Raw genomic sequence first — 25546 nt, 5'->3', positions numbered from 1 at the left:
GCATGTTTTTTTTTTCTTTTTTTTTTCTTTTGCGTCCTCTTTTATTTCCCTGTGCTGTTCTCGCTCTCTTCGAAGCTTCTTTTTTTGCGTCGAGTTTACTCGTATTCTGATTTTCAGTGGATTCATGTTTTTTTGTCTGTTCGCGTGTTTTTTTAAAGATTAAGTCTGCCGTGTTTCCACTCATGTTGACAATTTTTCTAGCGGAATTGTTTTTTATTTCCCCTCAGTCTCATACCCAATATTTTTTCGCGTTATCAAACGCTTGCGAGTATAAAAAATCAGGTATGAACGATAAATTCAAATAATTAACTATAAGAAAAAACACGAAGCAAAGTAAAAGGTGCATGTGTCGTTGGTGAAAATCTTAATGCCGCCATAAAAAGAAACAGTTGCGTGGTCCACCTCTCAATTTTATAGAGCCGTATATTTGCTGATGAAATTGATCAGGCATCGCAGGGCGAATCTCCGAGTTGTTAAAAGTCCGAGGAGCGTGTGGGAAAAAATGCTCGTAATGTTTTATTTGAAGCGGCTCTCGGCAGCGGCCGGTGTAGGCAGTCAGAGAGAGAGAGAGAGAGAGAGAGAGAGAGAGAGAGAGAGAGAGAGAGAGAGAGAGAGAGAGAGAGAGAGAGAGAGAGAGAGAGAAAAAGTGGCGAGGAAAGTTATTCGCGCGCGCTCTTCAATCGGCTGCCAGCCGGCGACGAGTGGAATTCCAAAACTTCTTTTATTACCGCGGCCAAGTCGACAGGCAGACCGTCCCATTCCTCTTCCTAATGCATGCACCACGCGAGAAGTCACACTTTTTTGTGCCTGAAAAGTCGAAGTGTCCTCTCTCCCTCGGCGCACTTTTTTCGGACGCCGACGACGAAAAAAAAAAGGAGGAAGTAACGAGAAGTCGTAGCCCACCCTTTACGACAATCGTAAAGCCTCACGCAGACTTGAATTTTTATTATTACGCGGGCGAGCTTTTTTTAAATACAAAGTTCCGCCAGAATTTTATTTTTTCCGCTGGTCCCCTCTCACTCAGTCGCTTGATCGACCCACCGCTTGCTTTTATTTCTTTCCCTGTGCAGTTTTCAAATATTTGCGGGTGAAACGCATATTTGCACGTTTTCTGGGCGAACAATATAAAACTCGGCTTCATAATCACATTTCGCGGACAGGCGGACTGGTGAAAATGGCTAGTAAAAAAGCATTTTATGATAATCGTAAAAGTGAAATTTACGAGTCTCATTAGCAACAATTTCTCGATGATAAAAAAGCAAAGAAGAAGGAGAAACGTAGGTTTTGTCAGAGATCGAGAGACTGACGACTTTTTGCTTGTCGCTGAACGGCTGCCTCTCGCGCGAATATACTTCGCTCGTCTGAAGAGGAACGACGAAATCCAATTTCCAATTATTAATCCAGCAAGGGAGAAGGCATCCAGCTGAACGACAATCAGGTTTTACAAGAAGAAATAAAAAAAAGGGGAGCCAGGGATACACAAGTGCGAGCAGGCTGGTATATCGACAGATATTTAAACGAGTATTCTCTCCTCTTTGTGAGGGCGCGCAGAGATCTCTTTTTCCCCTTCTGCACCCCGCATGTATCACGTCTTGACGACCTTGTTACATAGCGAGAAAGAGCAAGTGACTGCTCAATCAGCGCAAAATAAATAACGGAGATCCGATATTATCAATGGAAAAGGAAGAGAAGCTCGTGTCAAAACGAAAATAGATCAACGACCTGTCGCGCGCCCTACACCGTACGTAGCGCAACACATCCACGAGCGCGGCTTTTAAAGAAGAGAAAGAAGCAGACGGCGCGCGTGGGAGGTCCATTTCAAGCGCGCTAATATCGCTTTCGTTCGACGGCGACACATCAGCGACTATTAATAGCTGCGTATGCGCTCGCACACCTGCACGCACGCGCCTGTCGGCTTCTGTTTTGCCGGTCGCGACACTTCCAAGATAGCCAAATTCTCAATCGCCGTGAGTCATCCGTGGGATATCCAATCGCTCGATTCTTCATCTCGCTATATTCACCGGTAGAGTCTCGATTCCGCGCAAACGAAGAATTGAAATTGAAGTCATAATGCCAGTCGACAGGCGCTCACGAGAAGGAATAAGAAAAATAATTGACAATGTTATTTCCAATGGTTTTGCATAACGCACCGGCGCACCATTGCGGTTTTCAGCTAGAGGAATGTGCAAGCGTTGCTTTTCAGCTGGAAACGAGATTAAAGCCCACAGGCGGCAGGCAACGTTGCACCTTGCAGCGGGGAGAAAGCCCGAGAACGAAGCGAATAGAAAGAGCGAAGCCGACCGCAAGTTGATTGACTTAGAACGACTGCTTTTTTGCACGCTGTGCGTTTGTGCGCGAGTAACGGCATAAACACAAAGCTACTTGCCGATAAGAAAACTGTTATGCATCGAGAAAAATTAAGAGCAAACGCTTCGCTCTGCTGAAATCTCACGTTTCGAAGGATAATCGATTAAACAATTCTGAGATGGGGGCCGATTGTTTGAGGGATGAAAAGAGTTTATGTACCGGTCTGCCAATCGCGATCGAGATCTCGTAAAAGTTGATACAATTTTTTTTTTTTTTTTTTTTTTACGAAGTATAATGAAACGCCAATTTCATAACGATTAAACTGTTTTGCTAGAATAAACTTAGTCATCGAAAATAATGAAACTCGCTATAGCTATTAATCAATGTGAATCAATCGCATTCCGATTCGATGGTATATTTTTTTGTCTCTCGTGAATGGTGCTGTATAAAATTATGCAGGAAAGTTTTACACGCGACCGTGCGGCATAAACAAGCGATTTACAGCGAGTAGAGTGAGTCATCGAGTGAGAAAGAGAGAGAGAGAGAGAGCTCGTATACTGTAATTCAGAACGAAATTGAGGATTTTGGGATCCATCGGACGGAAGAATTTATCGTGGGCTCTTTCGGATTAAATTGCACGACGCGCGCGATATTAGGCCAGTGTATATGGTGCAGCGACGAATTCTTATACATCGAGCGGTGCGTACGATGAACCGAGCTCGGTATAATTGCGGCTAATGAACGACGGTCGCAAAAAAAAAAAAATAAATAAGCGGCGAAGTGATTTTACTGCGGCGAATCCTTTTCTCGAAAGATTTTATTTTTCCATGCTTGCGCTCGCAAGGATGTTAATCAGTTTATTGTAAATCAAGCGTGTACGTTTGTCAGAGGTCAATAAAAGCACATATACCGCACGCGGGAATAATTGACGAAGCCGGATTGAAAAGAACAACAGCGAAAAAAGGAAGGCATACGTATACAACGCAAAGGATCTGACTGACATTCGCGAAATGGGTTATCGCTTTTGTGTATCAGATAAACACTTTTGTATGCGATCTTTCCACTGTCAATTAAACACACAGAGAATACGCGCGCGTTATGCTCAAGCTTATCGATACACTGTCAATAATTATTGTGTGTATCCCGGAGCAGCTGGCTTTGCGCACGCTTTTAATATCCCCCCCCCCCCCCCGTCCCTTCGAAAAACTCAACTTGGAGCGGGAGCTTTTACAATAACATAATGACGAGCTCGCCGCTCTTTGCCGTTCGCGCAGTAGTATCATGCGAGATAAATTCAATTAAACGTGCACAAGCGCAAAACAAAGCTAATAAGCGATCATAGTTCAAAGATTATCCACGAGAGACTAGTCGCTAATTGCCGCTACCGTGAAATTTAATAGACGACAGAGAGAAATGGAAAAAAAAAAGACAACAAGCGGTTCGCACGCGATTCGAATCCTAGCATATCACTAATCGTGTGCCCGCGGCACACATTATGAAGCACTTTCATAATTAAAGTGATGAATTGTACGTAGACGGAGAATTGAAAAAGTTACCCATGCAAGAAGACAAATAAACAAGAGCACACTGTGCGAGCGAGCGGTGCATTAAGAAATGCGTACAAAAAAAAAAGTAGAAGAGAAAGAAGAATAAGAATCGTACCGGGAATGTTATCGCCGCGCTGCTGCGGCCAACGGAAGGAAGGCCTGGGCTGCTGCTTGCTGCGCATATCTGCCGTCCGGCGACGCGCACCGGCGGCGCAGGCGGTGCCGGGGTGGGCCCACCGCACCACACCCGCCCCACACAGCCGCAGATTTCGAGAGAAGCCGTAGGTGAGATCGCGTACGTGTCGTGCGCCCTTCTTTTATTTTTTCTAGCGGACACCACTACTTACCTGAAACAATACAAAACACATCATGCTTTACTCACTTGCATTCACGAACATTCTGTGTACCTTGATCGAATTATTCTTCTTTCGTAAAATGTTTATCGACTCGTATGCTCGCGCCTGGCGATAGGCGTTTATTGAGTTATCGCAAAGTAGTGCATCGGTGTAACTCTAATGCAGCGTCTAGACAAGCGCATTGATTTTCATTCGCTCAATTTCCAATCAAACCTCGTCAGGTAAAGTAACAACGTAACATAGACTATCTGTGCGTAGCTCGGCAAATCTAGGTTCGCGCGAAAAACCATCAGACTTTGGTCGGAACCAATTTTACGCGCTAATCGTTTATTCGAGAGCGCGAGTCCTCCGCCTATCTAAATAGAAAGGAGCTCTCCTTTTCATCGGGAGCACATTTAATCGAGTAAATCACTCGCGGAGTCGGCGACTTTCGCGTGGAGAGAGAGAGAGAGAGAGAGAGAGATCGATGCATTTTTTAATTAATTCAAGGCCACACCGGACAGCGTCACAATGTCGCGGGGGATTTCCGCGAGAGAGAACGAGCGAAAAAGAAGAAAGAACACGGGCCGGGGGAGCGGAGTGGAGGAAAAGGGACATTGCGCGCCTTTCCACGGGAGAGCGCGTCGGCCGTATATCTCGCTATGCACGCGCGTACGCACGCCCTCGCCTTTGTTTCAGATATTTATGAGGCGTTTTAATTCGCGCGCGCTCTCTTTCTCCCTTCTCTAATTCTACGACTCGTCACCCCTAACGCACACACGCATGCAGCTCGCGCGTCTTGCTCGTCGATACCTCACGCCTGCCAGCGCGTATGCGCCATCGTATACTTTACTTTATATCATAGGAGGGGGATGAACAGTTTTCCGTTGTTTTTTTTCGTTCTCTCTCTCTCTCTCTCTTTTTGGAGCTTCTTTATAGAAGTTACCCGCGTGAGATTCATGGTATTAAGTTTTCCCCGCGCCACCGCCGCCGCTTTATGTGTACGAGAGTGCCTTACTTTACTACGGTCATTATTCGACCTGCGAGAGCAGGAGAGAGAGAGAGAGAGAGAAAGAGAAAAAATTGAGGGATGCAGTGACGGGGATATTGCTCGATAAAAACGAATTGCTTTATCTAGCGAATGATCTTTGTTTCTTAACGCATATACTTAAATGGGGCTGTAAAATCAACGGTAGAGACGTGATGTTTTAACTTGAAATGAATAAATTTGCGAAAATACAAGGTTGTTTTGTTAGCCCGCCGCCGCGAGCTTGGCTCGTAAAAGAGGCGGTTTGATTAGCGAGGATCCTCACGGGAACTTGAACGAACACATCTTCGGGTGCGCGACGTGCCATAACTCAGTCTGACGTACGGCGGACAGTTTCTGCGAACGAACCCCGAAAATACCTAAGCGCGTAAAGAAGCAAGAGAAAAAAACGAAACGAAGCCTCGAGTCGTAATTCCGTAATAATCAGGCGTTATCGGGTAGCCTTATCCGTATAAACATTAACGTCCATCCTCCGTCCTTCTTCTTCTTCTTCTTCTTCGTTTTCGTTTTTTTTTCTTTTTTTTACGGCTCCGCTCGCGATAAAGAAGCCAAGTTGAACACAGTACGTCAGACGGCGGCGGCGCCCCCGCGCTCTTAACAGCCTTCAGTCTCTAAAAGCCCCAGCGGTGATCTATGGCGGTACGTTGCGTCAGCTCAGAGCAGATGCAGGACTACTACGTATATATATAACACACACCGACCGACCGAAAGCGCAGGGTATCTAGGCGGTCGAAAGAATGGCAAACGACACAAATCACTCGGCAGCTTTCCTTTTGTAGCTTTCGTGCCCTTTTCCCGGAGAGAAATTTTCAGCTAAAGGGAAAAACAACAAATTGATCTCCTCCCAAGGTGATGCAAGCGTGTGTATGTAAATCGCGATGAGTGAGAAAGTCGCGCGCTTGACACGCTGATTTAGTGGCTCCTTTTCATTGTACTCCCTACTGCCTCTGTGCACGGCTCCCCGTCTTTCTTCGTTCCTTCTCTTTTCTCTCTCAAAAAGAAGAGAGAGAGAGAGGGAGAGAGAGAGAGAGAGAGAGAGAGAGAGAAATTTTTTTAAAGAGATTTATTAGCGACAGTTTTACGATTTGACGCTTGAAGAGCTTTTCTTCCGCGAGATTTATTTCGTAGCGAGCGAGCGAGATTACTTTTTATTATTAGTAATTATAACTGATGGACACACGCGGGCGTGGACTACGAGTGGTAGGCTTCAGAAATAGCCGATTTTTTTAAGAACGACCAGCAGAATAATTGTTTATTTTTAAACCAGCCGAATATTTAACTTGTCATATTTCAATGATTTACAAACATCAACTCCTTTCTTTTCTCGCCTCTCGTCCAGGAAAGTTCCAATTATTGAACAACAAATTTCCGTGAAGAGTACATAAAGCATCAGCCCAAATGATTGTGGAAAGTAAATCACTATTATTTACAGCCCGATCCGACATGATTCCATTCATAAAAAAAAGCCAATAAAACACTTATTCTCCTGTCTGCCCTTACTCGCTCGTCGTAATTAACCGGGTGGAAGGACTCAAAAACGCCCTAAAGCATAATTTTCCGTACAGCAACCGTCGTACAACTGCCGCACAGCTGACGAACTTGAGTCTTGTCACGTAATCGGAGATGTAAGGCCCTTAACGTGCGCGGATACGACTGGACAGTATCACCAGGAAAAGTACGGAATTTCATTGGTTTACAAATATATTGGATGACTAAGCGCTCGCGTCAATGTCTAAAAAAATGGCTCAATCGAAAGAGAGAGAAAATCTACAAAGAAATAAGAGACCTTTACGAGGTCCCTCTCTTCTGGTGTACAGACACACATAGACAAATTTGTCAGAGATCATCACCGAAAAATGACTAATAATCTCGCGACACGCGCTACATCCCCCAAAGCGAGTTATAGAGTTGAAGGTGGCGAGGGGCAGTAGAGTCGAGTGCGCAGTAGAGCGACGCGTCGTCATCGAAAACACTAGCCAGCTGTCTGAGGGAAAATCCGTGGAAAAGGCAAACTCAGGGGTAGCTAGTAGACGCTTCCAGAATCCCATAAATCAGGTCAGGGTTGGCTTGGTGGCGGCGGCTAAAGGTCGACGCACACACAGACACACGCAAACAGTCGTTCACTCGCAACGGCGCATGCTCGTAAAGCAGTCTCGAGAGCGTTTGGCGCCGATTCTCGCAGACGACGTTGTTTTGCCTCTGGCTCGAATACGCGCAGCGCTCGGCGGCGAGAGAAAGAGAGAGAGAGAGCGTCGTCGTCGTAGACAAAAATTTTAGGAAAGGGCAATTAACGCCCGAGCGCAATTACGCTGATTGTGTTGCTCGAGAGACGAGCAAAAGCGCAGTTCTCTCGCGGCGATTATGATAATTGCATTGGCTGGACGTGGAGGAACGAGCAAAGAAGGTGCTGCTCGCACGGATTGCCTGCTTTTTTACTTCCTATCTGTTTGTTCGCGCGCCATCGTCGTTTCTTTTTTCGATGATGAATCAGATTTGGTTGCAGTGAAGCGTGCTTGTAAAAATATCCTGAATGAGCGTGAACCTACGGGAAATGCTATATTTGACGTCGTGCATCTGGAAAGTATAATAAAAAAAATATTAATCTGTCAAACTCCAATAAAAAAGAGAGCGAGAAAAAGATGAAATGGAAAGAGTGGGAGAGAGAGAGAGAGAGAGAGAGAAGCCGTGGCGGGGGTATAACGGCCGGCGAAAAAACGCGCACGAGAAATGAAAAGAAAACTCATAAAAGCTCCTTCATTACCCGAAGCCAGCAATTTTGCCGCACGTAGCGTCGCCGTGATCGACGATGAAAAGAGGTAGGGAGCAGCAGCGGCAGCAGTAGCAGCAGCGCGCGTTCGCGCGAGAGAGAATGACTGATATAAAGAAGAAGGAGAAGGAACAGAGAGAGAGAGAGACGAGGAGAAAAAGAATCGCTTCGGCAAGGAGGGAGGAAGGAGTAGTCTAGATGGAATCAGTGCAGCCGGGGAATATTGGAAAACGTCAATGGCGCACGAACGGAATGAGGGCCGCCCGAGTAATATTTATGACGCGTACGTGGATTCCTCAAGGCAAGGCAGCCGGAGAAGAAGAAAAAAAGAAGAGAGCGTTCGTCACGCGACATTTTGCAGCGGTGAATGTGTCTGGACGCTGCAGTTGCGCCGCGCGCTCCGCTCGCGGAAATTTATACTCTCCGCGCGCGCGCTTTTCTCGCAAGCTCTCCCCGCGTTCCCCTCTTGTCTTGCTACACACCGTACGCGCGCGCGCCGCCCTTTCCTCAGATCGATCCAGTCCGATCACGTCCGCTTTATTTAGATCCTCGCGCCTTGCCGACAGGACGCGCGCCGAGGATGATTTTGCCCGACGGTATTCCGAAGATCGCGCCGTTGCACGGTCGGGAGGGGGGAAGGGCGAAAATCGCGGTGAACAATGCGCGCGTCAGCGCTAAAACTCGTGGCAACTTGGACTTGGCGGCCATCAAAGGCGAGCTTTGACAAGCCCCGCGGACAACAATTCCGCGTGGCGACAGGAGCTCTCAGCCCGGCACAATGTGTCCGTTTCTGCAGGCTGGCGTCGCGCTGGGCGAAAAGTTGGAAAACGCAACGGCGCGAAACACTAAAGTTAAACTTGGTCAAAAGCTCGCGGCTGCAGCGCCGGTACAGCGTCAAAGCTCGGCGTGGCTCTCGCACGTGAAAAACGAAATGACGAAATGGCACTCTGGCAGGCGGACGGGCGGGCGAGCGGGCAAGCGAGCGAGCGACCGACCGACCGACCGCGGCAGTAAAGCTTCCTAAAATTAGTGCAGCGGGACAGCAGCGCTGGCCTCCGCGCAAGAGACAATTTGTTGCCTATATACTTTGTGTCATCGCAAGCTCGTAAATTTTACCTTCTCATTGCTATGTACGAGATGGACTCGTTGCGCTTAATAGCTTCCTGCCCTTCGCTCTTCTTATACGCATGTCCATTGCAGATTATTCAGTGCTGCGCGGCTGTACTTCCGGATGATGTGCGAGCTGCGATATGTCGAGCCATTGAAACACTTACTCCGCTCGTTAATGAAAATCAAATGTGCCCGGATTATTTTAAAAAATGACGTCGACAGCGAGACGTTTCAGCCGGGAGTTAGTCAGTCAATCGAAATAAGAAGTGAAAGAAACGAACAAAAACATTGCCATAAATCTCAATATCGCGTATATTTGTCGGCCAATCGAGCGACGCCGCTGCTTTTTTACGTCAGACCGCCACCACCCCCGTCTTGTCTCGTGTCCTCGCTGTCGCTTTTATAACTGTCGCGTGAGAGGCAATAAAGACGCAGGATGGATTAGGCTTGGCATTCCGTGGCAGCTCGCGAGCGAGTGCGCACTAGCCGCTCGCTCGGTTTGCCGGCGGATCTATTCTGGTGATTTGAAGCCGGGCACGCGCGTCCAATGAATCAATCGCGCGGAGTCGTCGCGCGGAGACACCAGACGAGTTTTCGCAGACGCGCGGCGATGCTTTGTTCCTGAAGCGCAACCAGACACACTCTTTCTCTCTCTCTCTCTCTCTCTCTCTCTCTCTCTTTCTATGTTTATGAGCTGGCTGAAAGTTGCTTTATTTCCATTAGTGTCGCTCGCTCTCTGCTGCTTTATGCTGTGGTTTCTACTCTGCCCCCGACTATTGTGTCTTTTTGAAGTTGCCCTGCCAATTTTTTTGTTTCTTCGTTAGTAATAGCGACGGCGCGCACGAGCGAAAAAAGAAACGCATACTTTGAAAGTGAACGGCATTGAGAAGTACAATAGAGAGAAACTATGATTCGATACGCTATACATTCTATATATAATGGCAGTCAATCAATCCGAGCACAAAGCTAATTTAAAAATAAAACATCAAAACTGTCGAGTCGCGTAGAGCAGCAGCTAGCGAATAGTAGAGGCAGAAATGACTATACGTTTTTGATTACAAATCAACGTCACTCCATTTTCGCAATGCGTCCAAACCTCGATCAACTTTAACGAACGTCAATCCATGGAAATCATATCAATAAAGTTTCGCACTGCCTGAACATTGCGCGCGATGATTCATCGATTTATCGATAATGCGCAAAAAAATGCGATGGCCTACCTGCCTAGACGAACTAATAGAAAAAATTGATGCGTTACTCGCGAGCGCGACACTGCTCCACTTTGCTTTTTTTCCATCGCGCGACATGATTATCGTTCGTCTGCCATCCGTCATCGTCACGCGAAAAATCTGCCTCGCGTCCAATCAAAGATTCCATCTGCTATGAAAACATTGATGCGATGCACGCCCCTCGGCTTGTCTTTTTTTCTCTCGCTGGGTCATAACACTCGCGTACAAACGAGAGTCCAGCGAAGCATAAGACGTCGACGCGGGGGTTGTTTCGTCCTCCAATTATCCGGGATCGCGTCGGCGGTGTACGGGTGCCATGGGACCTTCTCTTATCTCCAGCGCTCTCATTGTCCGTCTCGGCGAAATAAACTTGGCTGCTGCTGCTGCTTGGGCGAATGTAATTACCACCGCCGAACTTGCAAAGCTCGGATCAAACGCGTCCCGAGGAGATAAGTTTTGCCCTGTGCACGATAATTTCTTTTTTCTCCGAATTATAAAAGGGCGCGAGTTCTCTCTCTTTCTCTGATGGTTTTTCAAGAGTTTCTCCAGAGTATGCTCTTATTTGAAGATTACCTCGCGAAATACTCGGCCTTCTCTCTCTCTCTCCCTCTCTATAGTTAGAAAGTCCGGAGAATTGGGCTTGCGCGAGCGCGAAACTAACGGAATAACGATTTGCCTTTCATGTGTGCTCTGCTTCTAGCAATATACTTGGTCTTCGGTGTTGGAGAAAAGTCTTGAAATTCTTATGAATTGAGAAAGGAGATAAGAGAAAATATCATTGCGACGACACGAGTTTAAGTGAAAATGCAAGTGTTCTGCTTTCAAATAAAACTCATCGTTAAAAGTTGTGAATATCGAATGATAAGCCAGGCCCTTAACAAGTTTCTTGCTTTCAATCGGCCGATCCTCCAGCATCAACAAATCATATCCCTGCTGAAACGTAGCGAGAAGCAATTACGCGTAAAATAAAGGCCGACCGAACGCAATTGACATGGGATATAGCCACCAGTACACACAAACAACTAAGAAGCCAAACAGTGAATGCGGCTTGTATGGGTGTATAGGTATACACATCTAAGTAGGTATAAAGGGGAGAGAACGCGTGACTGGACATGAGGTGAATAGCGTGCAAGTAAGGAGCGGCGGGTCCGGCTAGTAGCAGCAGCTGTCACTGGCATCGGCGCGAGCAATCCGAAACTGACCGCGACAGAGTCTGCGCCGCTGCTGGTGCAAGCCAACAACGGAAACTTATACCCGCCTTACTCCCTCGATTGATCCGTCCCCGACACTCTCTCGTAAGGGGCAACGACGACAATCCCTTATTTTGCGCGACTTGAGCATGATGATTTGCTCCAATACACGCGCCACGAACATTGCCGGATTAATTAATTTTTTATTACTTTTTAAGCGAACAATCGTGTCTACTAGTATTATACAGATACAATAATCGGAATATATGCGGAATCATTGGATCTAATTAATTTGCGCGAATAAACATTCAAAAGTCTATTGTTTAACCGACGCTCTACCATTTCGCATAGATGTTATTACATATCCATCATATATCAATCATATATATGTATTCCAAGTGCTCGTACGCATTGTATCCGGCAAAGGGAGAGAGAAACCTATTACGGACGAGTTTAATTTGTTCTCGAAAATCCTATTAAAGAGAGCTGTATATGGATGCTGCTGATTCGAAAACTATATATGTGGCGAGCATCGGTAGCAGTGCGATGGTACAAGCTTAGAGACGTGTTGTAGGTATGGAGAAATTGCTAAGTCATCCGACGAAAATGAAAACGCGCGAGCAAGACATGATTTCTATCTTTCGAGATCGATGAGAAGAAAAAAGAATCATTTCCTGCTTACGTTTTTTTTTCTTTTTTGTGGCTGGTATAATCCTACGATGTACTGCTTGAAGTTAATTACGATTGTATTTCATCTCAAACGACAAAAAGAAAATAACCAAAGCCAAAGATACGCGGACATCAAAGACACGAGCGAAATTTGTAAAGAGAGAATAGAACAAGGAAGAAGGAAGCTCCACAACGGGATGGTGCTGGTCCTCTCGGTTGAAAAGAAAGAAGAAAAGCCCTATCGCATAGTACACAGGTGAAAAGCTTCTGGCTGTCTGTCTGTCTGTCTCTCTCTCTCTCTCTCTCTTTCTCTCTCGGTTATATACACGGAAGAATGACAGATGAGAATGGAGGGATAATAATAACGAGGCTATACGGAGAAAGTGCGATAATGGTCAGCAGCAGCAGCGAACGGTGTGTAACAATGAGAAACTAGGATGCGCGCTCGCTCGCTCTGCAGGTCACTTGTGATTGATGGAATGTCAGTCATGGAACAGCCATCAATCTCTCCCTCACGCTGCTGCTGCCACTGCCGCCGCTGCTGCTGCACATGCCATCGACGACGACGCTCACGCTCTGTACATGCATAATGCGCACATCTGCAAATATATATGTACGAGTATAACGCTCGCGAGAGAGCTCTCCTTTTTTGTCTCTCTTGCGCTTTTGTTCGTCAATCTTTTTTTTGTTTTTTTTTTTTTTTTTTTCGGACACTGATGCCTCTCTTCCTTCTCATTTTGTTTTCAAACGTTATTTATGATGTGCTGGACGTCGTGTTAATGTGCGTTATTGAAATTTTCAGCGTAAAACTTTGCGGTTCGATTTTTTCAAAGTTCACGTGGTTATTTAACTTTGACGTCGTATATTGGACAAAGCCACGTATATGTGTATAACCAGATATCATCAAACGAGTTAGTCCATAAAATATTTTTTACGTGGATCAATCGAGTGCCTTCCATTCTTCTGCAACGATAGACCATTACCATAATAAACTGGTACAAGCGCGTTTGCAACGCACACATAGTCTTCGTCCGCTCCATAAAGTAAGTCGTTACAATGCATATCAGCCGTGGAAAAATCATCGCATGCAAAACCCGCCCTCTACTTTCGCATTACCATAAAATTATCGGGTGACAAGGAAACGCAGAAATGCACTGCGAGAGACGACCACCATCACGACGAGCCAGACCAGAAAATCCCGCGTTGTTATTTATTGTTCTCATCCAAGCGGAGACTTCAGCCCTCTTTCTCTCTCTCTCTCTCTCTCTCTCTCTCTCTCTCTCTCTCTCTCTCTCTCTCTCTCTCTCTCTCTCTCTCTCTTGCTCTTTTCGCTAGCGTAAGATCGGCACCGACCAAAGGCTACATAGTGACGCAGCGTTTATATGCTATATAGCAGCAGGTAGTGCGGTTTGAGCTTGGAATATATACCTGCGGTGCTTGAACCTTTCTTTTTTGCTATTTTTTCTTATTTTTATTTTGTTGTCTTTCTCAATGGATGGTTGGATATATTGTTTTCTGCGCCTTGTGAAAGCTTGGGCAGTCTAAAGGCCAAAAGACAACAAGACTTTCTTACCGTCTGATCCCTCGCCGCCTTATTATTCTAATTATTAAATGCAATGTTTACAAATATTGAAAGAGGATATGATTGAACTATCGGATCGAGCTTCGTTTTTGTTTAGCTATTCGGGCAAGAAGCTCGCTTCTTAAAAATATTTTACTCTTGAACTGGAACTTGCAATGCAATCAAATCGCTCATATACCTTGCCGCCAAATAGAAATGCAATCGAAGAAAAGGAAATTCCCATAACACAAGAAAGAGGGAAACGCCGTACGATTCTGTGGTAGAAATTCAGGAAAAAGCCGTCATAAAACTTTCTTCTTTGTGCGTTCGCGCACCTACATGTCTGGAGCGAAATTCCCTCACGTTTCGCCTCCCAGGAAAAGCATTCGCGTGTGGGTTGCGCTGCGTCACGAAACAAATGCGCGAGCGAGAGAGCGCGCGCACGCGGGTCCGTCGTCCGCGCGCGAATGATGATCGGCGAACGATGACGAGACAAGCGGGCCCTCGATGATGACTCTTCCGCTTTGCTGCTCGTTCGCGCGCACAGCTGTCAATCGATACCGGAGCGACTATTCTTCGCTCGCTTATTGCTTTCGCTTTCTGTTCATTCTTCCGTCTTATTCTCATTCTACTTCTTTTCTCTTGGCGATCGATCGATCGATTCGCCCCTGACGCGCCGTGAAGAGCCTTATATTGACGATGTTTTGGGCAAGCTTTTTATAAGCGGACTTTCACGCGCAATATTCAAGATCGATTTTTCTTTATTCCTCGCTCGTACATGTCCACGAATATCCATATTTCAAAGATCTACAAAGTCCGCGGAACTACTGGCAATTCAAATTTCCTTTGCCGTCGTGACAAAAGTGAACGCATCACGACCTCGCAAGACTCGCCGAGCGTCCGCATGGGTAACATGACCATCGGAAATGTCAAACAATAAAAGATACGAAGCAAGCTCGTGAGAGCGCGCCAACGATACGCAAGTGTATAGCGAGTAAGTGCAGTGAAGGCATGAATGAAGGTTGCAGCAGCAGCAGCAGCAGCAGCAGTCCAGGTGTTGGCGCATTGCGAGCAACGAGGGCGGAAAAGTCGAGCGGGACGATTTAGGCGTTTCGAATTTCTCGGTGGCGGCATCCGAGAAGCAAGCGCGCAACTCGATCGCTCACGTATACTCAGAGCCGGACATCTCTCGCAAGCAGGATACCTGTCGTTTTCTGAGCCTCTTACACATTCGCTTTTTACGACGCTCTATCTCCGCAGAATCCTTTCCTTTTTCAAATTCTTTTTCTTTCATCGCTGATGGATTTCATTACTATACGTGCCAAATCAACTTGTGCATGCATGCACTGACTGTTTTTTTCATCAGATTTCGCTCGGTGATTAATTTTCAATGAAATGGTTGAACAATGTGACGTGATTGATGTCGCATTCGAGAATCGAGAATTTTTCAACGTTAACTGCAGCAGCTTATCAAATTGATGTGCACGCGAAATAAAAACAAGAAGCGAAGAGACAGAGACCTTGTCAGTCAATTAGTCGAACGATGAGAATTAATCATTCACGGTCGACCGAATCATTAACTCGTCCGTCAACGTTACTTGTTTAAAGAAACGAAAATTCGAAAACTGTTATCTCGATTTGAAATTCAACAGTTAGACGTACAATCAATTATAACTACAAGAGTCGAGGCTCTTCGAAAGAAGTATATACACCCCAATGCAAAGTTCCTGAAGAATGTCAAACAGGTTCGCCAAGCGCGCGAAATAGCCCGTGGGCACGAACGAGAAAAAAGAACGAACGAAAAGTCTAAGAGAGAGCATTGAGGTAGGTCCAGAGCAGCGCATGCTCGCAAAGCGAGAGAGGATATACTACTGCTCCATTCATGGGCTCTCTAGGTGCAGAGAGAGAGAGAGAGAGAGAGAGAGAGAGTAGCATGTGTAGCTATCTCGTCGTCGTCGCGAGGCGTTACGTAATACACAGTAGCGGCCACACGGCACCCGGCGAAATCTTTTTATAGACTCTGCCAACTGAATGAGAGAGAAAGAGAAAAATTGTAGAACGGACGCGAGTGTACAGAACGCTAGACGCGACGATTATACGCCTCTTTTAGATCCAACTGTGCTCTCACTTTAGAATTTGCGTTAATTTGATGAGATGAATTGAAGTGAATGGGGAATAGATCGATGAATCATCAAAGAGCTACTTTACTGCGTGCGGCAGTTGAAAATAGTTTGTAAATTAGTGAAATTCATCAGTCTCGTTTATAATCAACTGCTGTCATCACTTCGACTGTTAATCAAATAACGAAATTTATTTAAGCTCGTCGCCGGTCCCCGTATAATTTCAGAAAGTGCAGCGCATTGCTTATGCACGTTTAATCCGAACTCGACGACATATTATCGGAAAAATACAATTATACTCGCGATGTATTTTTGTTTATCGCGTGCGACAATATAATCAGTAACGCCAGATGTAATGCACCTAAGCAAGCACGAAAGTACAGCTTTATCTGGTCATATAATAATTAATACATACATCAGCGTTCTAAGTTCGAGAAAACAAAAAAAGGAACAGTGTAATAACTATTTCTCAAGATTGAAACAATGACTCGTAAGTATCAACTGCATCCCGCCGCCAATAAAAAAGTCATTCAAAGTCTTAATCTACGATTTGGATCGTGAGCTGAGCGTCTCTCGCGAAAGCATAACGAGGGCAGAAGAAAAACACACACACACACACACACAGCGCCTTAGCGTAATATACGATGACGTTTATATTAATGAGAAACTGTACGAGCCGCGGCCTCTATTGTTATATCATCGTTCGCGGTAGTGGCCAGGTGATCGAAGTCTATATTTCCCGTGAAAGCCTTGCGGCTTGATGTTGATGAGATTGTCGATCGAGTGCATCACAAAAGCGGATATATGTAAAAATTAATGTGTTGCAAGCTATTAATCACGTAGCCGAAGTACAAATTTATATAGCGTAACAATGACGTTCGGATATCTCGTTCGCGCAACACACCTGCCACCATACAGGCATAATTTTTTTTTTTTTCACTTGGTGTTAGAAATGCAACAATCAGTTATTGTCGTGCCTACGCGACGGGCTGATCGATCCGATTTGGTCCGTTGCAAATTCCCTTTCAGTCCATGACATCAGCAAGTTTTCAGTATCTCGCGAGCGCGCGACAGTTCTTGTTTATTTTTTTTTTTCATTTGTTTGTTACAATATTAAATTCACTGGTGCGTTATTGATGATGCTCGCCCGTGCTGATTAGCTCTCGAAGGATTTAATAAGCGTAATCGCTCTCGCGAGCGCCAGTCAAGAGTTTTTTGCCTTGATTGATTGGCGGCAAGATTTAAAAGTCGACGCGAAGATGACTGTCATTTGCATCAATGCTGACTGGAGATTGAAAGTTTCTTCCTTTTTTATGACTCTTCCTCTCTCGAAGAGTAAACAGGCGAGGGACTCTTAATCGGGCTAATTAAATTGTTATTAATATTTATGTGTGTATACATTCCACTTTGTTCTCTCTCTTCCCCTCCAAGATTATTCTATAAGCAAGTCATAAATGATGAGGATTTTCGCGTGAAGGATAAGCGCGTTTATTTTTTGATTTTCCAAGCGACATTTCAAAGACAGAATTGTAAAGTCGCGTTCAAATTCTAAATTGGGTCAGATGGACGTTAGAGTCGCTCTCTTTCTCGAGCGCGCGACGTCAAAACAATGAAGTCAATCAAGTACGCCTGTGCCCAAGGTCACTGATAAAAACGCAATAACTCTTTGTGCGAACGCGAAAAGCAATCTTGTGACATTTTCAATTTTCGAGCTCTACGATATACATTTGGCATCTCAAGCGTCAACGAGCTTCTATGCGATGCCGATCCGAAGTGTAAAAAAACAAAAATTCAAACTCGCGTTAAGTCCTCCATCAATCCCACTTGCTCGCAATTACTTTATTATGAATTATCATCGTAACATGACGGATGCAGCAGCGGCAACAACGATGTCTCTCTTTTCTCCCTGTATACGCCTTCGATCATGTACATGCGAGCCATCAATCAATCGCGTCAAAAAATAAACGATGATCGTGACAATTCGGAGCATTGATGCGAGGCACCTGATCGATCAGTAATGTCAAGGGTTTTTTTCGCATTGCGCAACCGTGCCAGCGATGGAAAATTAGCAGTCGCCAATCGCAGTTCCTTATGTAAACAACTTTTTAATTTGCAATTAAATTTTTAATGGAATTCACGTCTCACGGATCTGTCGCATCGTTTGCTTTTCAGTTTGTAATTGATCAGCTACGTCGACGCGGATATCAGCGTTTTTTCTATCGATTAATCTGCAGTACATCATTCTGAAAAACACGTTACAGGAGGTAAGTTGTTTCTGAAATATTCGATTACGTGTCAACGAGTGTGAAGTAGTCTTCGAATTTTCATGCATTATTGAGCCTAAGTTTTAATGGTTGTATGTACATTTGTCTAAATAAATTATTCATCATTAATCTTTTTCACACGGCACTTTCAAGAAACGACAATTGATTTTCTTACGTAGTCGAATAAAGATTAAACTGTAATGCCAAAGACATATCTATCGATCAATAAATTCAAGCAGATTAATTACAAATATCACTACCGATTCATCAACAAAATAATATGTCTTCGTGAAAATCTCTTGACACGTAATAAAAGCGCACAGTCCACTCGAACCTACTAATCCATCAATCATCAATCAATTTCATTCCGCATCCATCATCGAACTATTAGAAAGAAAATCATCTCCTAATTGAATAATTAGAAAAGCAAAAAGAGCAAGCTAAATCTCCCGGCTTATCGTACGTACGGCAGCAAGTGCATATCGATGAAAAGTACTGTGCGATGCGCACCACACACGTAAAGCTGCAAGGGGAGAAAGTATGGTGTCGAGGTCCGTGTGTACGGGTTGATTCATCGGCAACGCTTTCCAAAACTTATGTCATCGAGTGATTATACGTAATAGTGCTCATCGCACTGTAGCGGCAATGCTTAATGAATCCAAACGAAGCGCGCCTTTTCTTTTGAATTCATAATATAAAAGGAAAGAAGCTTTTATACCTATAGCTGCAAGACGAGCTTGTAGATACTTGGAACGATGTTAATCGAATAAGATATTTTAATGATTCATAAAAATTATACTCCTGCTATGGATTGTTTCACATGAATATTGATAGTATATCGCAGTTTATTAAAACGAACATTCGCGTGTAGAAAAAAAATGTTAAAAAAAGAACAGAATCGCTTACGCTGAATGTCATGAGAAGAATCGCAGAGCATCGCCGCGCACCTGAGGGTTTAAAAATTGTTAGCCGTTACACGCACGTGCGCGCCAGACGCTTTATACATGCATGCTGGTAGTAGTAGTACTCGGATGCGGTCGTACGTATACAAGGCGCCGAGGGGCATCGAAGAAGAGGAAGCTTGGAGAAGCCGGGTCGTTACACGTGTGCTACGTCTCACAAGAGGATCTAACTGCACGCTGCGTTTTACTTGCGCTCCGAGTGGCGCCAAGTACATAGTCATATGGGCTACGTAGGGGCTTTTTCTTACGGGTCTGACCACATTGACTTTTACTACTTGCTCATTGCGTTCGACAGATGTCGCATGACCGACGTCTAAACGAGTTGACGATTCGAAAGGCTTCTATTAATGGATCTTTCAATATCACCGTTTCAACAAGAAAAATGAATGTATAGATAAATGAAAGAATTAATGAAATATCTAAACGACTAGACGTCGGAGAAAAAAAACAACAAAAAATAATTAACTGGCAAGATGAACAGTAATTGCCTCTAAATTCACGCTGAGTGTTTGCTCTCTCACTCTACTCAGAGAACAGCAGTCCGTCACGAGGTATACGCCAAGTGATCTATGCTCACGTTTGCACTTGCTTCTCTCTCTCTCTCTCTCTCTCTCTCTCAGCGCTGACGTAATACGTGCAATTATGAGTAGAGCGCGCGCGGCGCATTGTGTGCTCTCTGCACCTGAGATGTGCATTTCACGAGACTTGCACCTGAACATGTGGGCTTATTGTATCGCGCGTATATGTACATATATATATATATATATATAGTGACACACACATATACACACCACCGTTTAACTTGACTTGCGGTCAATTTTAGAAAGGTTGTCAAACGTTTGCGCAGTCTAACTGAAGGAATGCGACTATTAATTGTTTCGCAAAGTCGCGAACTAGTTTTTACGAGCGAGCGCGAGCTATTATATACATATATCGGGATTCAGATGTGTGAGAATTAAACGAGAGTGAGAGAGATGATGGACGCCGCGGATTGATTTATATTGGCGATTGGAACGACGCGTATACGAGCGCGCTGCCATTAAAAAAATATCAAGGTTTCGCAGCTCTCCGTCATCTTGCGGAATAATATCCTCTATTCCCTCTATACTGGTATACTTGCAGTCTCTCGCTGTGCGCGTATGTACGTGTGCGCTGAAGAATTTTCATGGCTGGTTTTGAATGACACTCACCTGAAACAGAAGAGAGATACGTTAATTAGTGGATGGCAGAGTGTTTATGGTAAATTCTAATGAACAATTACTCTAACGTGCGCGCACGCATATACGCACGGACAAGTAGCGCAAGAAAATGTCCAACGGTACGTTCTGCGAGGCTGAAGCATCAGCTGCAGTTGGTCGTAACTTATCATTAATTAATTAATAAGCCAAGAGAGTGGAGAGAGGCCTCGGTGCGCGACGCAGCGTGCCAGAGCAACCGATTTATCCGAACGCACCTGCCATTCATTTAGCACGCGAGAAGGAGAGAGATTTCCTGGCCCTAAGTGGCAACAACGCGCGCATTTAGACGTTAGCTTTTTGGCCGAACGCTGCGTTGCGAGCATAGCACATGGAATGGGATTATTAGCGAGCTTGTTTGTGCGCGTGCTTTTGCGCTGCTGCCTGCGCGCTTGATTTACGGGCTTAGCCCTGTTTTCACGCGCATCTACCATCGCGTTCGCTTGCAACTTTTCGACGATTTTTTATAAGTTGTTTGCTGGCTTGCATTCTTTATGCTTATTGTCGCGAGTGTGTGAATTATCGCTTGAGACTTTGTCTTTGAAACGAGACATAACACACAGTGAGCATTCTCTGCGCGCGATTTTTCATTCTTGTTATGAAGTTCTTTCGGGCCGAAATACAAAGTCGCCGCTCTGCGGTTGTTAATTTCGCCGTCAGAAAGAGAGTGCATACATCCCGACCTGACTTATTTTTATTTTGGAAAGCTTCAATTGGAGTAATAAAATCAATTCCGCGCGCCGCGTCCACAGTTTAAAAATACTATGTGCGCGCACTCGCCGTTTGAGGAGAGGCAAACTGATCGATGGACTCTCCTTCGGCAGCGTATGATTTCATGCATCAAAGGGAAAATAAAGGAATGCCCGGCAGCCGCTGCGAGATGAGAGAGGCGTAGAAATCGAAAGCCGTAACTTAGAATTTATAACGCGCCGGGCGAATAACTTACATGGAGGCTGGGGGGGGGGGGGAAGAGACAAGAGACACTCGGCGTCATCTGCAGACGCACAATACTCGTAATTCTGTTACAAAGTGGGCCTATTTCACACAGGCGCATGCTCTGGATGGAATTGCCGCACGGACAAGAAGGCCCCGCTCTTTTCTATTTCCGTGGTAATACGAGAGCACGGCCGCTCTCTTGCATTCGGCGCGCACGATAGCAGCTCGCGCGTTATTTATAAGGTAGAGTGAGAGAGAGAGAGAGAGAGCAGCGAGCGAGGAAATTTCCCAGTATAAAACGCCGAGCGAATTATGTGCGACCGTCAAGTTGGCAGTCGGCACTTGATCGATGTGACGTCTTAAGTGCCGAAGAGAGACAGAGAGAGAGCACCACCTCAATATGTACGTACGTGTGTGTGAGATTAACTCGACGAGAAGGAGCGTGGAAACGAGAAATAAGGACGAAGCCTCAAAGACACACTACTACTACTGTACACCACGATATCAACCTTGCATGTGTGTGTGTGTTTAATGGCTAACGTTGCGGATAGCTATATAATGACTGCGAAAGAGATCTTGACGAATGGCTCTCAGGAGCATACCGTTATCACTGCGCTTTCAATTCAGAATATTTTTTCAAATTGCTGATGCTTTTTTTTACCTACTACTCGTCACTTCTGCTCCAATCCGATTGTTTGGCATTATTAATGATGATTCGTCAATGTAGTTTTCTCGCAGACAGACAACTTGATAATAAATGAGTTTTGTAGTTCGTTGGTCTGATTGAAATGGACGTGCTGACGAACGTTGGAAATTGATCGTTTTCCTTGAACGCCCAAATCTTATTTGAGAGCTTTTTCAGAAACTTCTTTGCAATCTGTATCGTGAAACTAGCCCAGGAAATACAAATTTTGTTTGGTAATCAAATAAACAGGGATAATTTATTATTCTAAATCTAGACGATACTTGATTTTCATATCAATACAATCTTCGTCTCATTGCAAAAGTTAAGCTCACGCAAGTATGCATTCCAAGAACAACGTCTAAAAAAAATTCAAATATTACACCAAGTTGAAATATATAAGCAAAGAGGCTTGTTGTTAACATAACACGCGAGTGCACACTATACGAACATTTCGGAAACATTTATTGGCTTCAAGGCAGGTCATTAGCAAGCGGCATAAATTTCCGTCAGGCGGCATCAACGAAAATATGTTTCAAAGCTACGTTCGCGCGACACTGGCGAGAACGAAAAGCTTGTGAGCCGCGGGTATCGCCGATCAATCATTCAGCGTCAATCTCGACTATCCGTTATAAAAGTTGGCCTCCTCACACTACTACTAATACATACAGAAGTAGAAGAAGATGAGCTTCTGCATTATCTGGCTTTTTGACGGTAGCAACGTGGTGATGGACGAATTCCGTGTCTTCGCAAATAAGCGCATTAATCAAATGACTCAACGTTCTATTTTCGTCGAAGAGAGAGTGAGAGTGAGAGAGAGAGAGAGAGAGAGAGAAAGAGGTACACACACACACAGTGATGTTTGTCTCTCTCTTAGAGACATCTGTCATTCTCTGTTTTTCTTTTTCCCTCGCAGCTTTGCGATCGTCAACGTCGTAAAGTCCGAATCATTCTCGCTCTCGAGCGCGTGCGACGACGACGACGACGACGACGAGCTCTGATCCGATTTTAGAAAGCCCGCGAATGATCTATAATGCCGCGTCATATTTATAGACACGACACCGGGACTCTCGCTATGCGTCGCGGGAATTATCATCTTCCTTTTTTCTATAGAGATCGCGGAGAAATCAATGGCCCAGGCAGCAGTTTAATTAAATCGCTGACTCGAATTGACGATTTGCTCTGATAAAAATCGACAAAAAAAAATAAGAGAACGTATTATAATTAATCGAGATTGAACGGCCGCAAGTGTGTCGACATTTTAATCGCCAAAAATACCAATTGCGAATTCGGCATTTTAAGTTTCAATTAATGGCCAGTAGCACGCGCTGGCGCTCATCACGCGCCGATTGTATAAATTAACTGTGATAATTATCCGCGAATCGATGCATTCGTGACATGCGAAAACCACGAAAGAAAAAAAAAAAAAAGAAAAAGGAATAACAAAATTATCATTGCATTTGCGAAGTTTGAGGGAGAAGAATATTTTCGGCGATAGAAAAAAAGAGTCGCGTTTTAATTCCCTGGATTGCCTGGCAGGCAGCTTCGCAAACACGCAAAAAAAAAAGAGATCGTACGTGCACATAAATCAAATAATGCAAAATAAAGTGGATCGCGAGTGAGAGAAGAGAGAAAGAGAGAAACAAAGTGAATATTCGCATGTCAGTAATTAAAAATTGTCAAACGCACTTGAAACGCTTCGCGCCGGCGCGCAATTCGACTGGAAGAGGGCTCCGCCGTAGGGGCCGCCGCGGTATACACTGGCTTTGCAATCATTAGACAGTGCATTATTACTCGCTGAATATTAATTGATTTCGAAAACGCAATTTTCTGTGTGACCGATCAAAACCCCTGTCGGCCAAGCACAGACAACAATGCTTGCTCTATGCGTCGATACGTGCGCGTGTGTCTGTGATCCGTCTCTCTATCACTTTAACGTCACTGCATTCTCTCTACATCCGAGCTTCATTTGATTTTATTGTGTATTTCGCGCGCGATTGTTTTTGCTTGATCTTGATGCCCCGCTCCCTTCCCCTATTTTTGTTTCGTCGAACGTGAAAAGCACAAGGTCCGATATTATTCATCGCATTGGGCTAAATTTGCAAATCAATCCCCTGACGCTCGCAATTTACAAACGTTATTACAATAAACATCAAATGTATCAATTGCGCTACGACGAATACAACTTGCGATCGCGATCGCGCTAAAGTGCACATCTACGCCCTGCATCGCCGATAAATTATTCTGCATCATAGTATAGTCGAGCAAACATAAATAGCCTCGCTGCCTCTCATTCAATGAATGTATGATAATAAGTGCTTAATCGTTGATGAACGTTGAATTTTATTACGTATAGTTGAAGCATCTTGTTTGCTTTGAAACTCTAGGATATGCAGGCGATTGGCCGCAGTCCAAACGCGCCTAGAGATCTAAATGAAGTGCATTCTTGCTTGTAATTCGCCCAACATATACACGCGCAGTACCAAAACATCCACTAATTTTTCAAGCGATCCCCATGAGCGTATAAATATCGAATAACCGTATAGCAGCATGCTACAAAGGTGTCAAAGGTGCACGTACATAACAGAGTCTAATTCCGCAGCAGAGGCTTCTACTCTCCCTCGGCGTTTTTAATCGTTGTCGCGTTATACGGGGCTTTGTGTTCCTTTCGTCGCGGACTCGCAGTCGGATATCATCAGCCCTGCTGCTGCCGCGCAGCTATACGATCAAAACCACGGGATTAGCCGGACGTCGCGAACCCTAAGCTGGTTATCGCTCGTCGATAATTATTAGCCAACCTCCGCCCTACGCTAGCACGGCGTAATTTGCAAAGGCGATCGGGATACTTCGGATTATAACCTGCTCGCGTTCCTTTTTACATTTCTGCGTGCGAGACAGTCAAGTCGGCGTGCACATCGCGATGCTTACAGGCTCATTGATAATTCCAAGTGGCCGATAACTCGTCCGTCAAGCCGTAGAGCCGAGATGCGCGCCAGACGCGTGCTGCCGATGCATCAAATGGAAATCGAGCGAAATGAATCCGCGTTTCCGCTGCTGCCGATGCCTCAAAGCTCGCTGACAGAAAACACCCCTGGCTCGCGCCGTTGTGGCTTACTTCTATAATTTGTCTTTTTATAAATGTTCATCGGAGCCCAATCTGATCAGATTGCACACTTGCCATTTCAATTGTTTGAGGTGCGAATTTTAGATGAATTTTTCAAAAGTCCGTCATTGAAAGTTCGGAATGAAACCGAAATAATTAGCTGAAAACGCCATCTAAGGCTCGCCTCGAACCGCCACTCAACGAAGCGCAGCATAATGAAAATCTCCTAATCCCAAACGAATACGAATAGTCGAAGGTTACAAATTGATCGGTTGCTACTAATAGCTCGGACGCAATTAATTAACCGGGCGTTTTCTTTTTGCGCTCGCCAGAGATTTTCTACGGACGCGCGTGCGCAGAGCTTCAGGCGCGCACGAGTTGTGCAAGAATTAATGAAGCCTCGCGCGCGCGGGGTCCGTGGATCGCGTTCGAACCGCGCCACGCGCGCGATCGTGCCAAATGAATTCGTTAATACATTCGC

The 25546-nt window shown here is 45.0% G+C and overlaps 1 protein-coding gene across 3 annotated transcripts in view; it reads right to left on the bottom strand.

Moving 5' to 3' along the window:
- The window catches only part of LOC131671912 (protein tiptop), a 115897-nt gene that overhangs the window by 34923 nt on the left and 55428 nt on the right, over positions 1 to 25546 (bottom strand). For 2 of the 3 annotated variants that reach the window (XM_058948710.1, XM_058948711.1), the window contains exon 2: positions 3970 to 4201. In XM_058948710.1, coding sequence (XP_058804693.1) covers positions 3970 to 4036 — 67 coding nt within the window. In that variant the 5' untranslated portion in view covers positions 4037 to 4201. Of the gene's footprint in view, positions 1 to 3969; positions 4202 to 9120; positions 9216 to 25546 lie in introns of those variants that run through there. The other variant, XM_058948712.1, reaches the window with a different exon arrangement.

This window comes from Phymastichus coffea, unplaced genomic scaffold (genome assembly GCF_024137745.1).
Source record: "Phymastichus coffea isolate CEN01 unplaced genomic scaffold, Cenicafe_Pcof_1.1 PCOF00138, whole genome shotgun sequence".
NCBI classification, from domain to species: domain Eukaryota; kingdom Metazoa; phylum Arthropoda; class Insecta; order Hymenoptera; family Eulophidae; genus Phymastichus; species Phymastichus coffea.
Note: the sequence above shows the minus strand (reverse complement) of the source record. Positions and strands in the feature narration are given on the sequence as shown.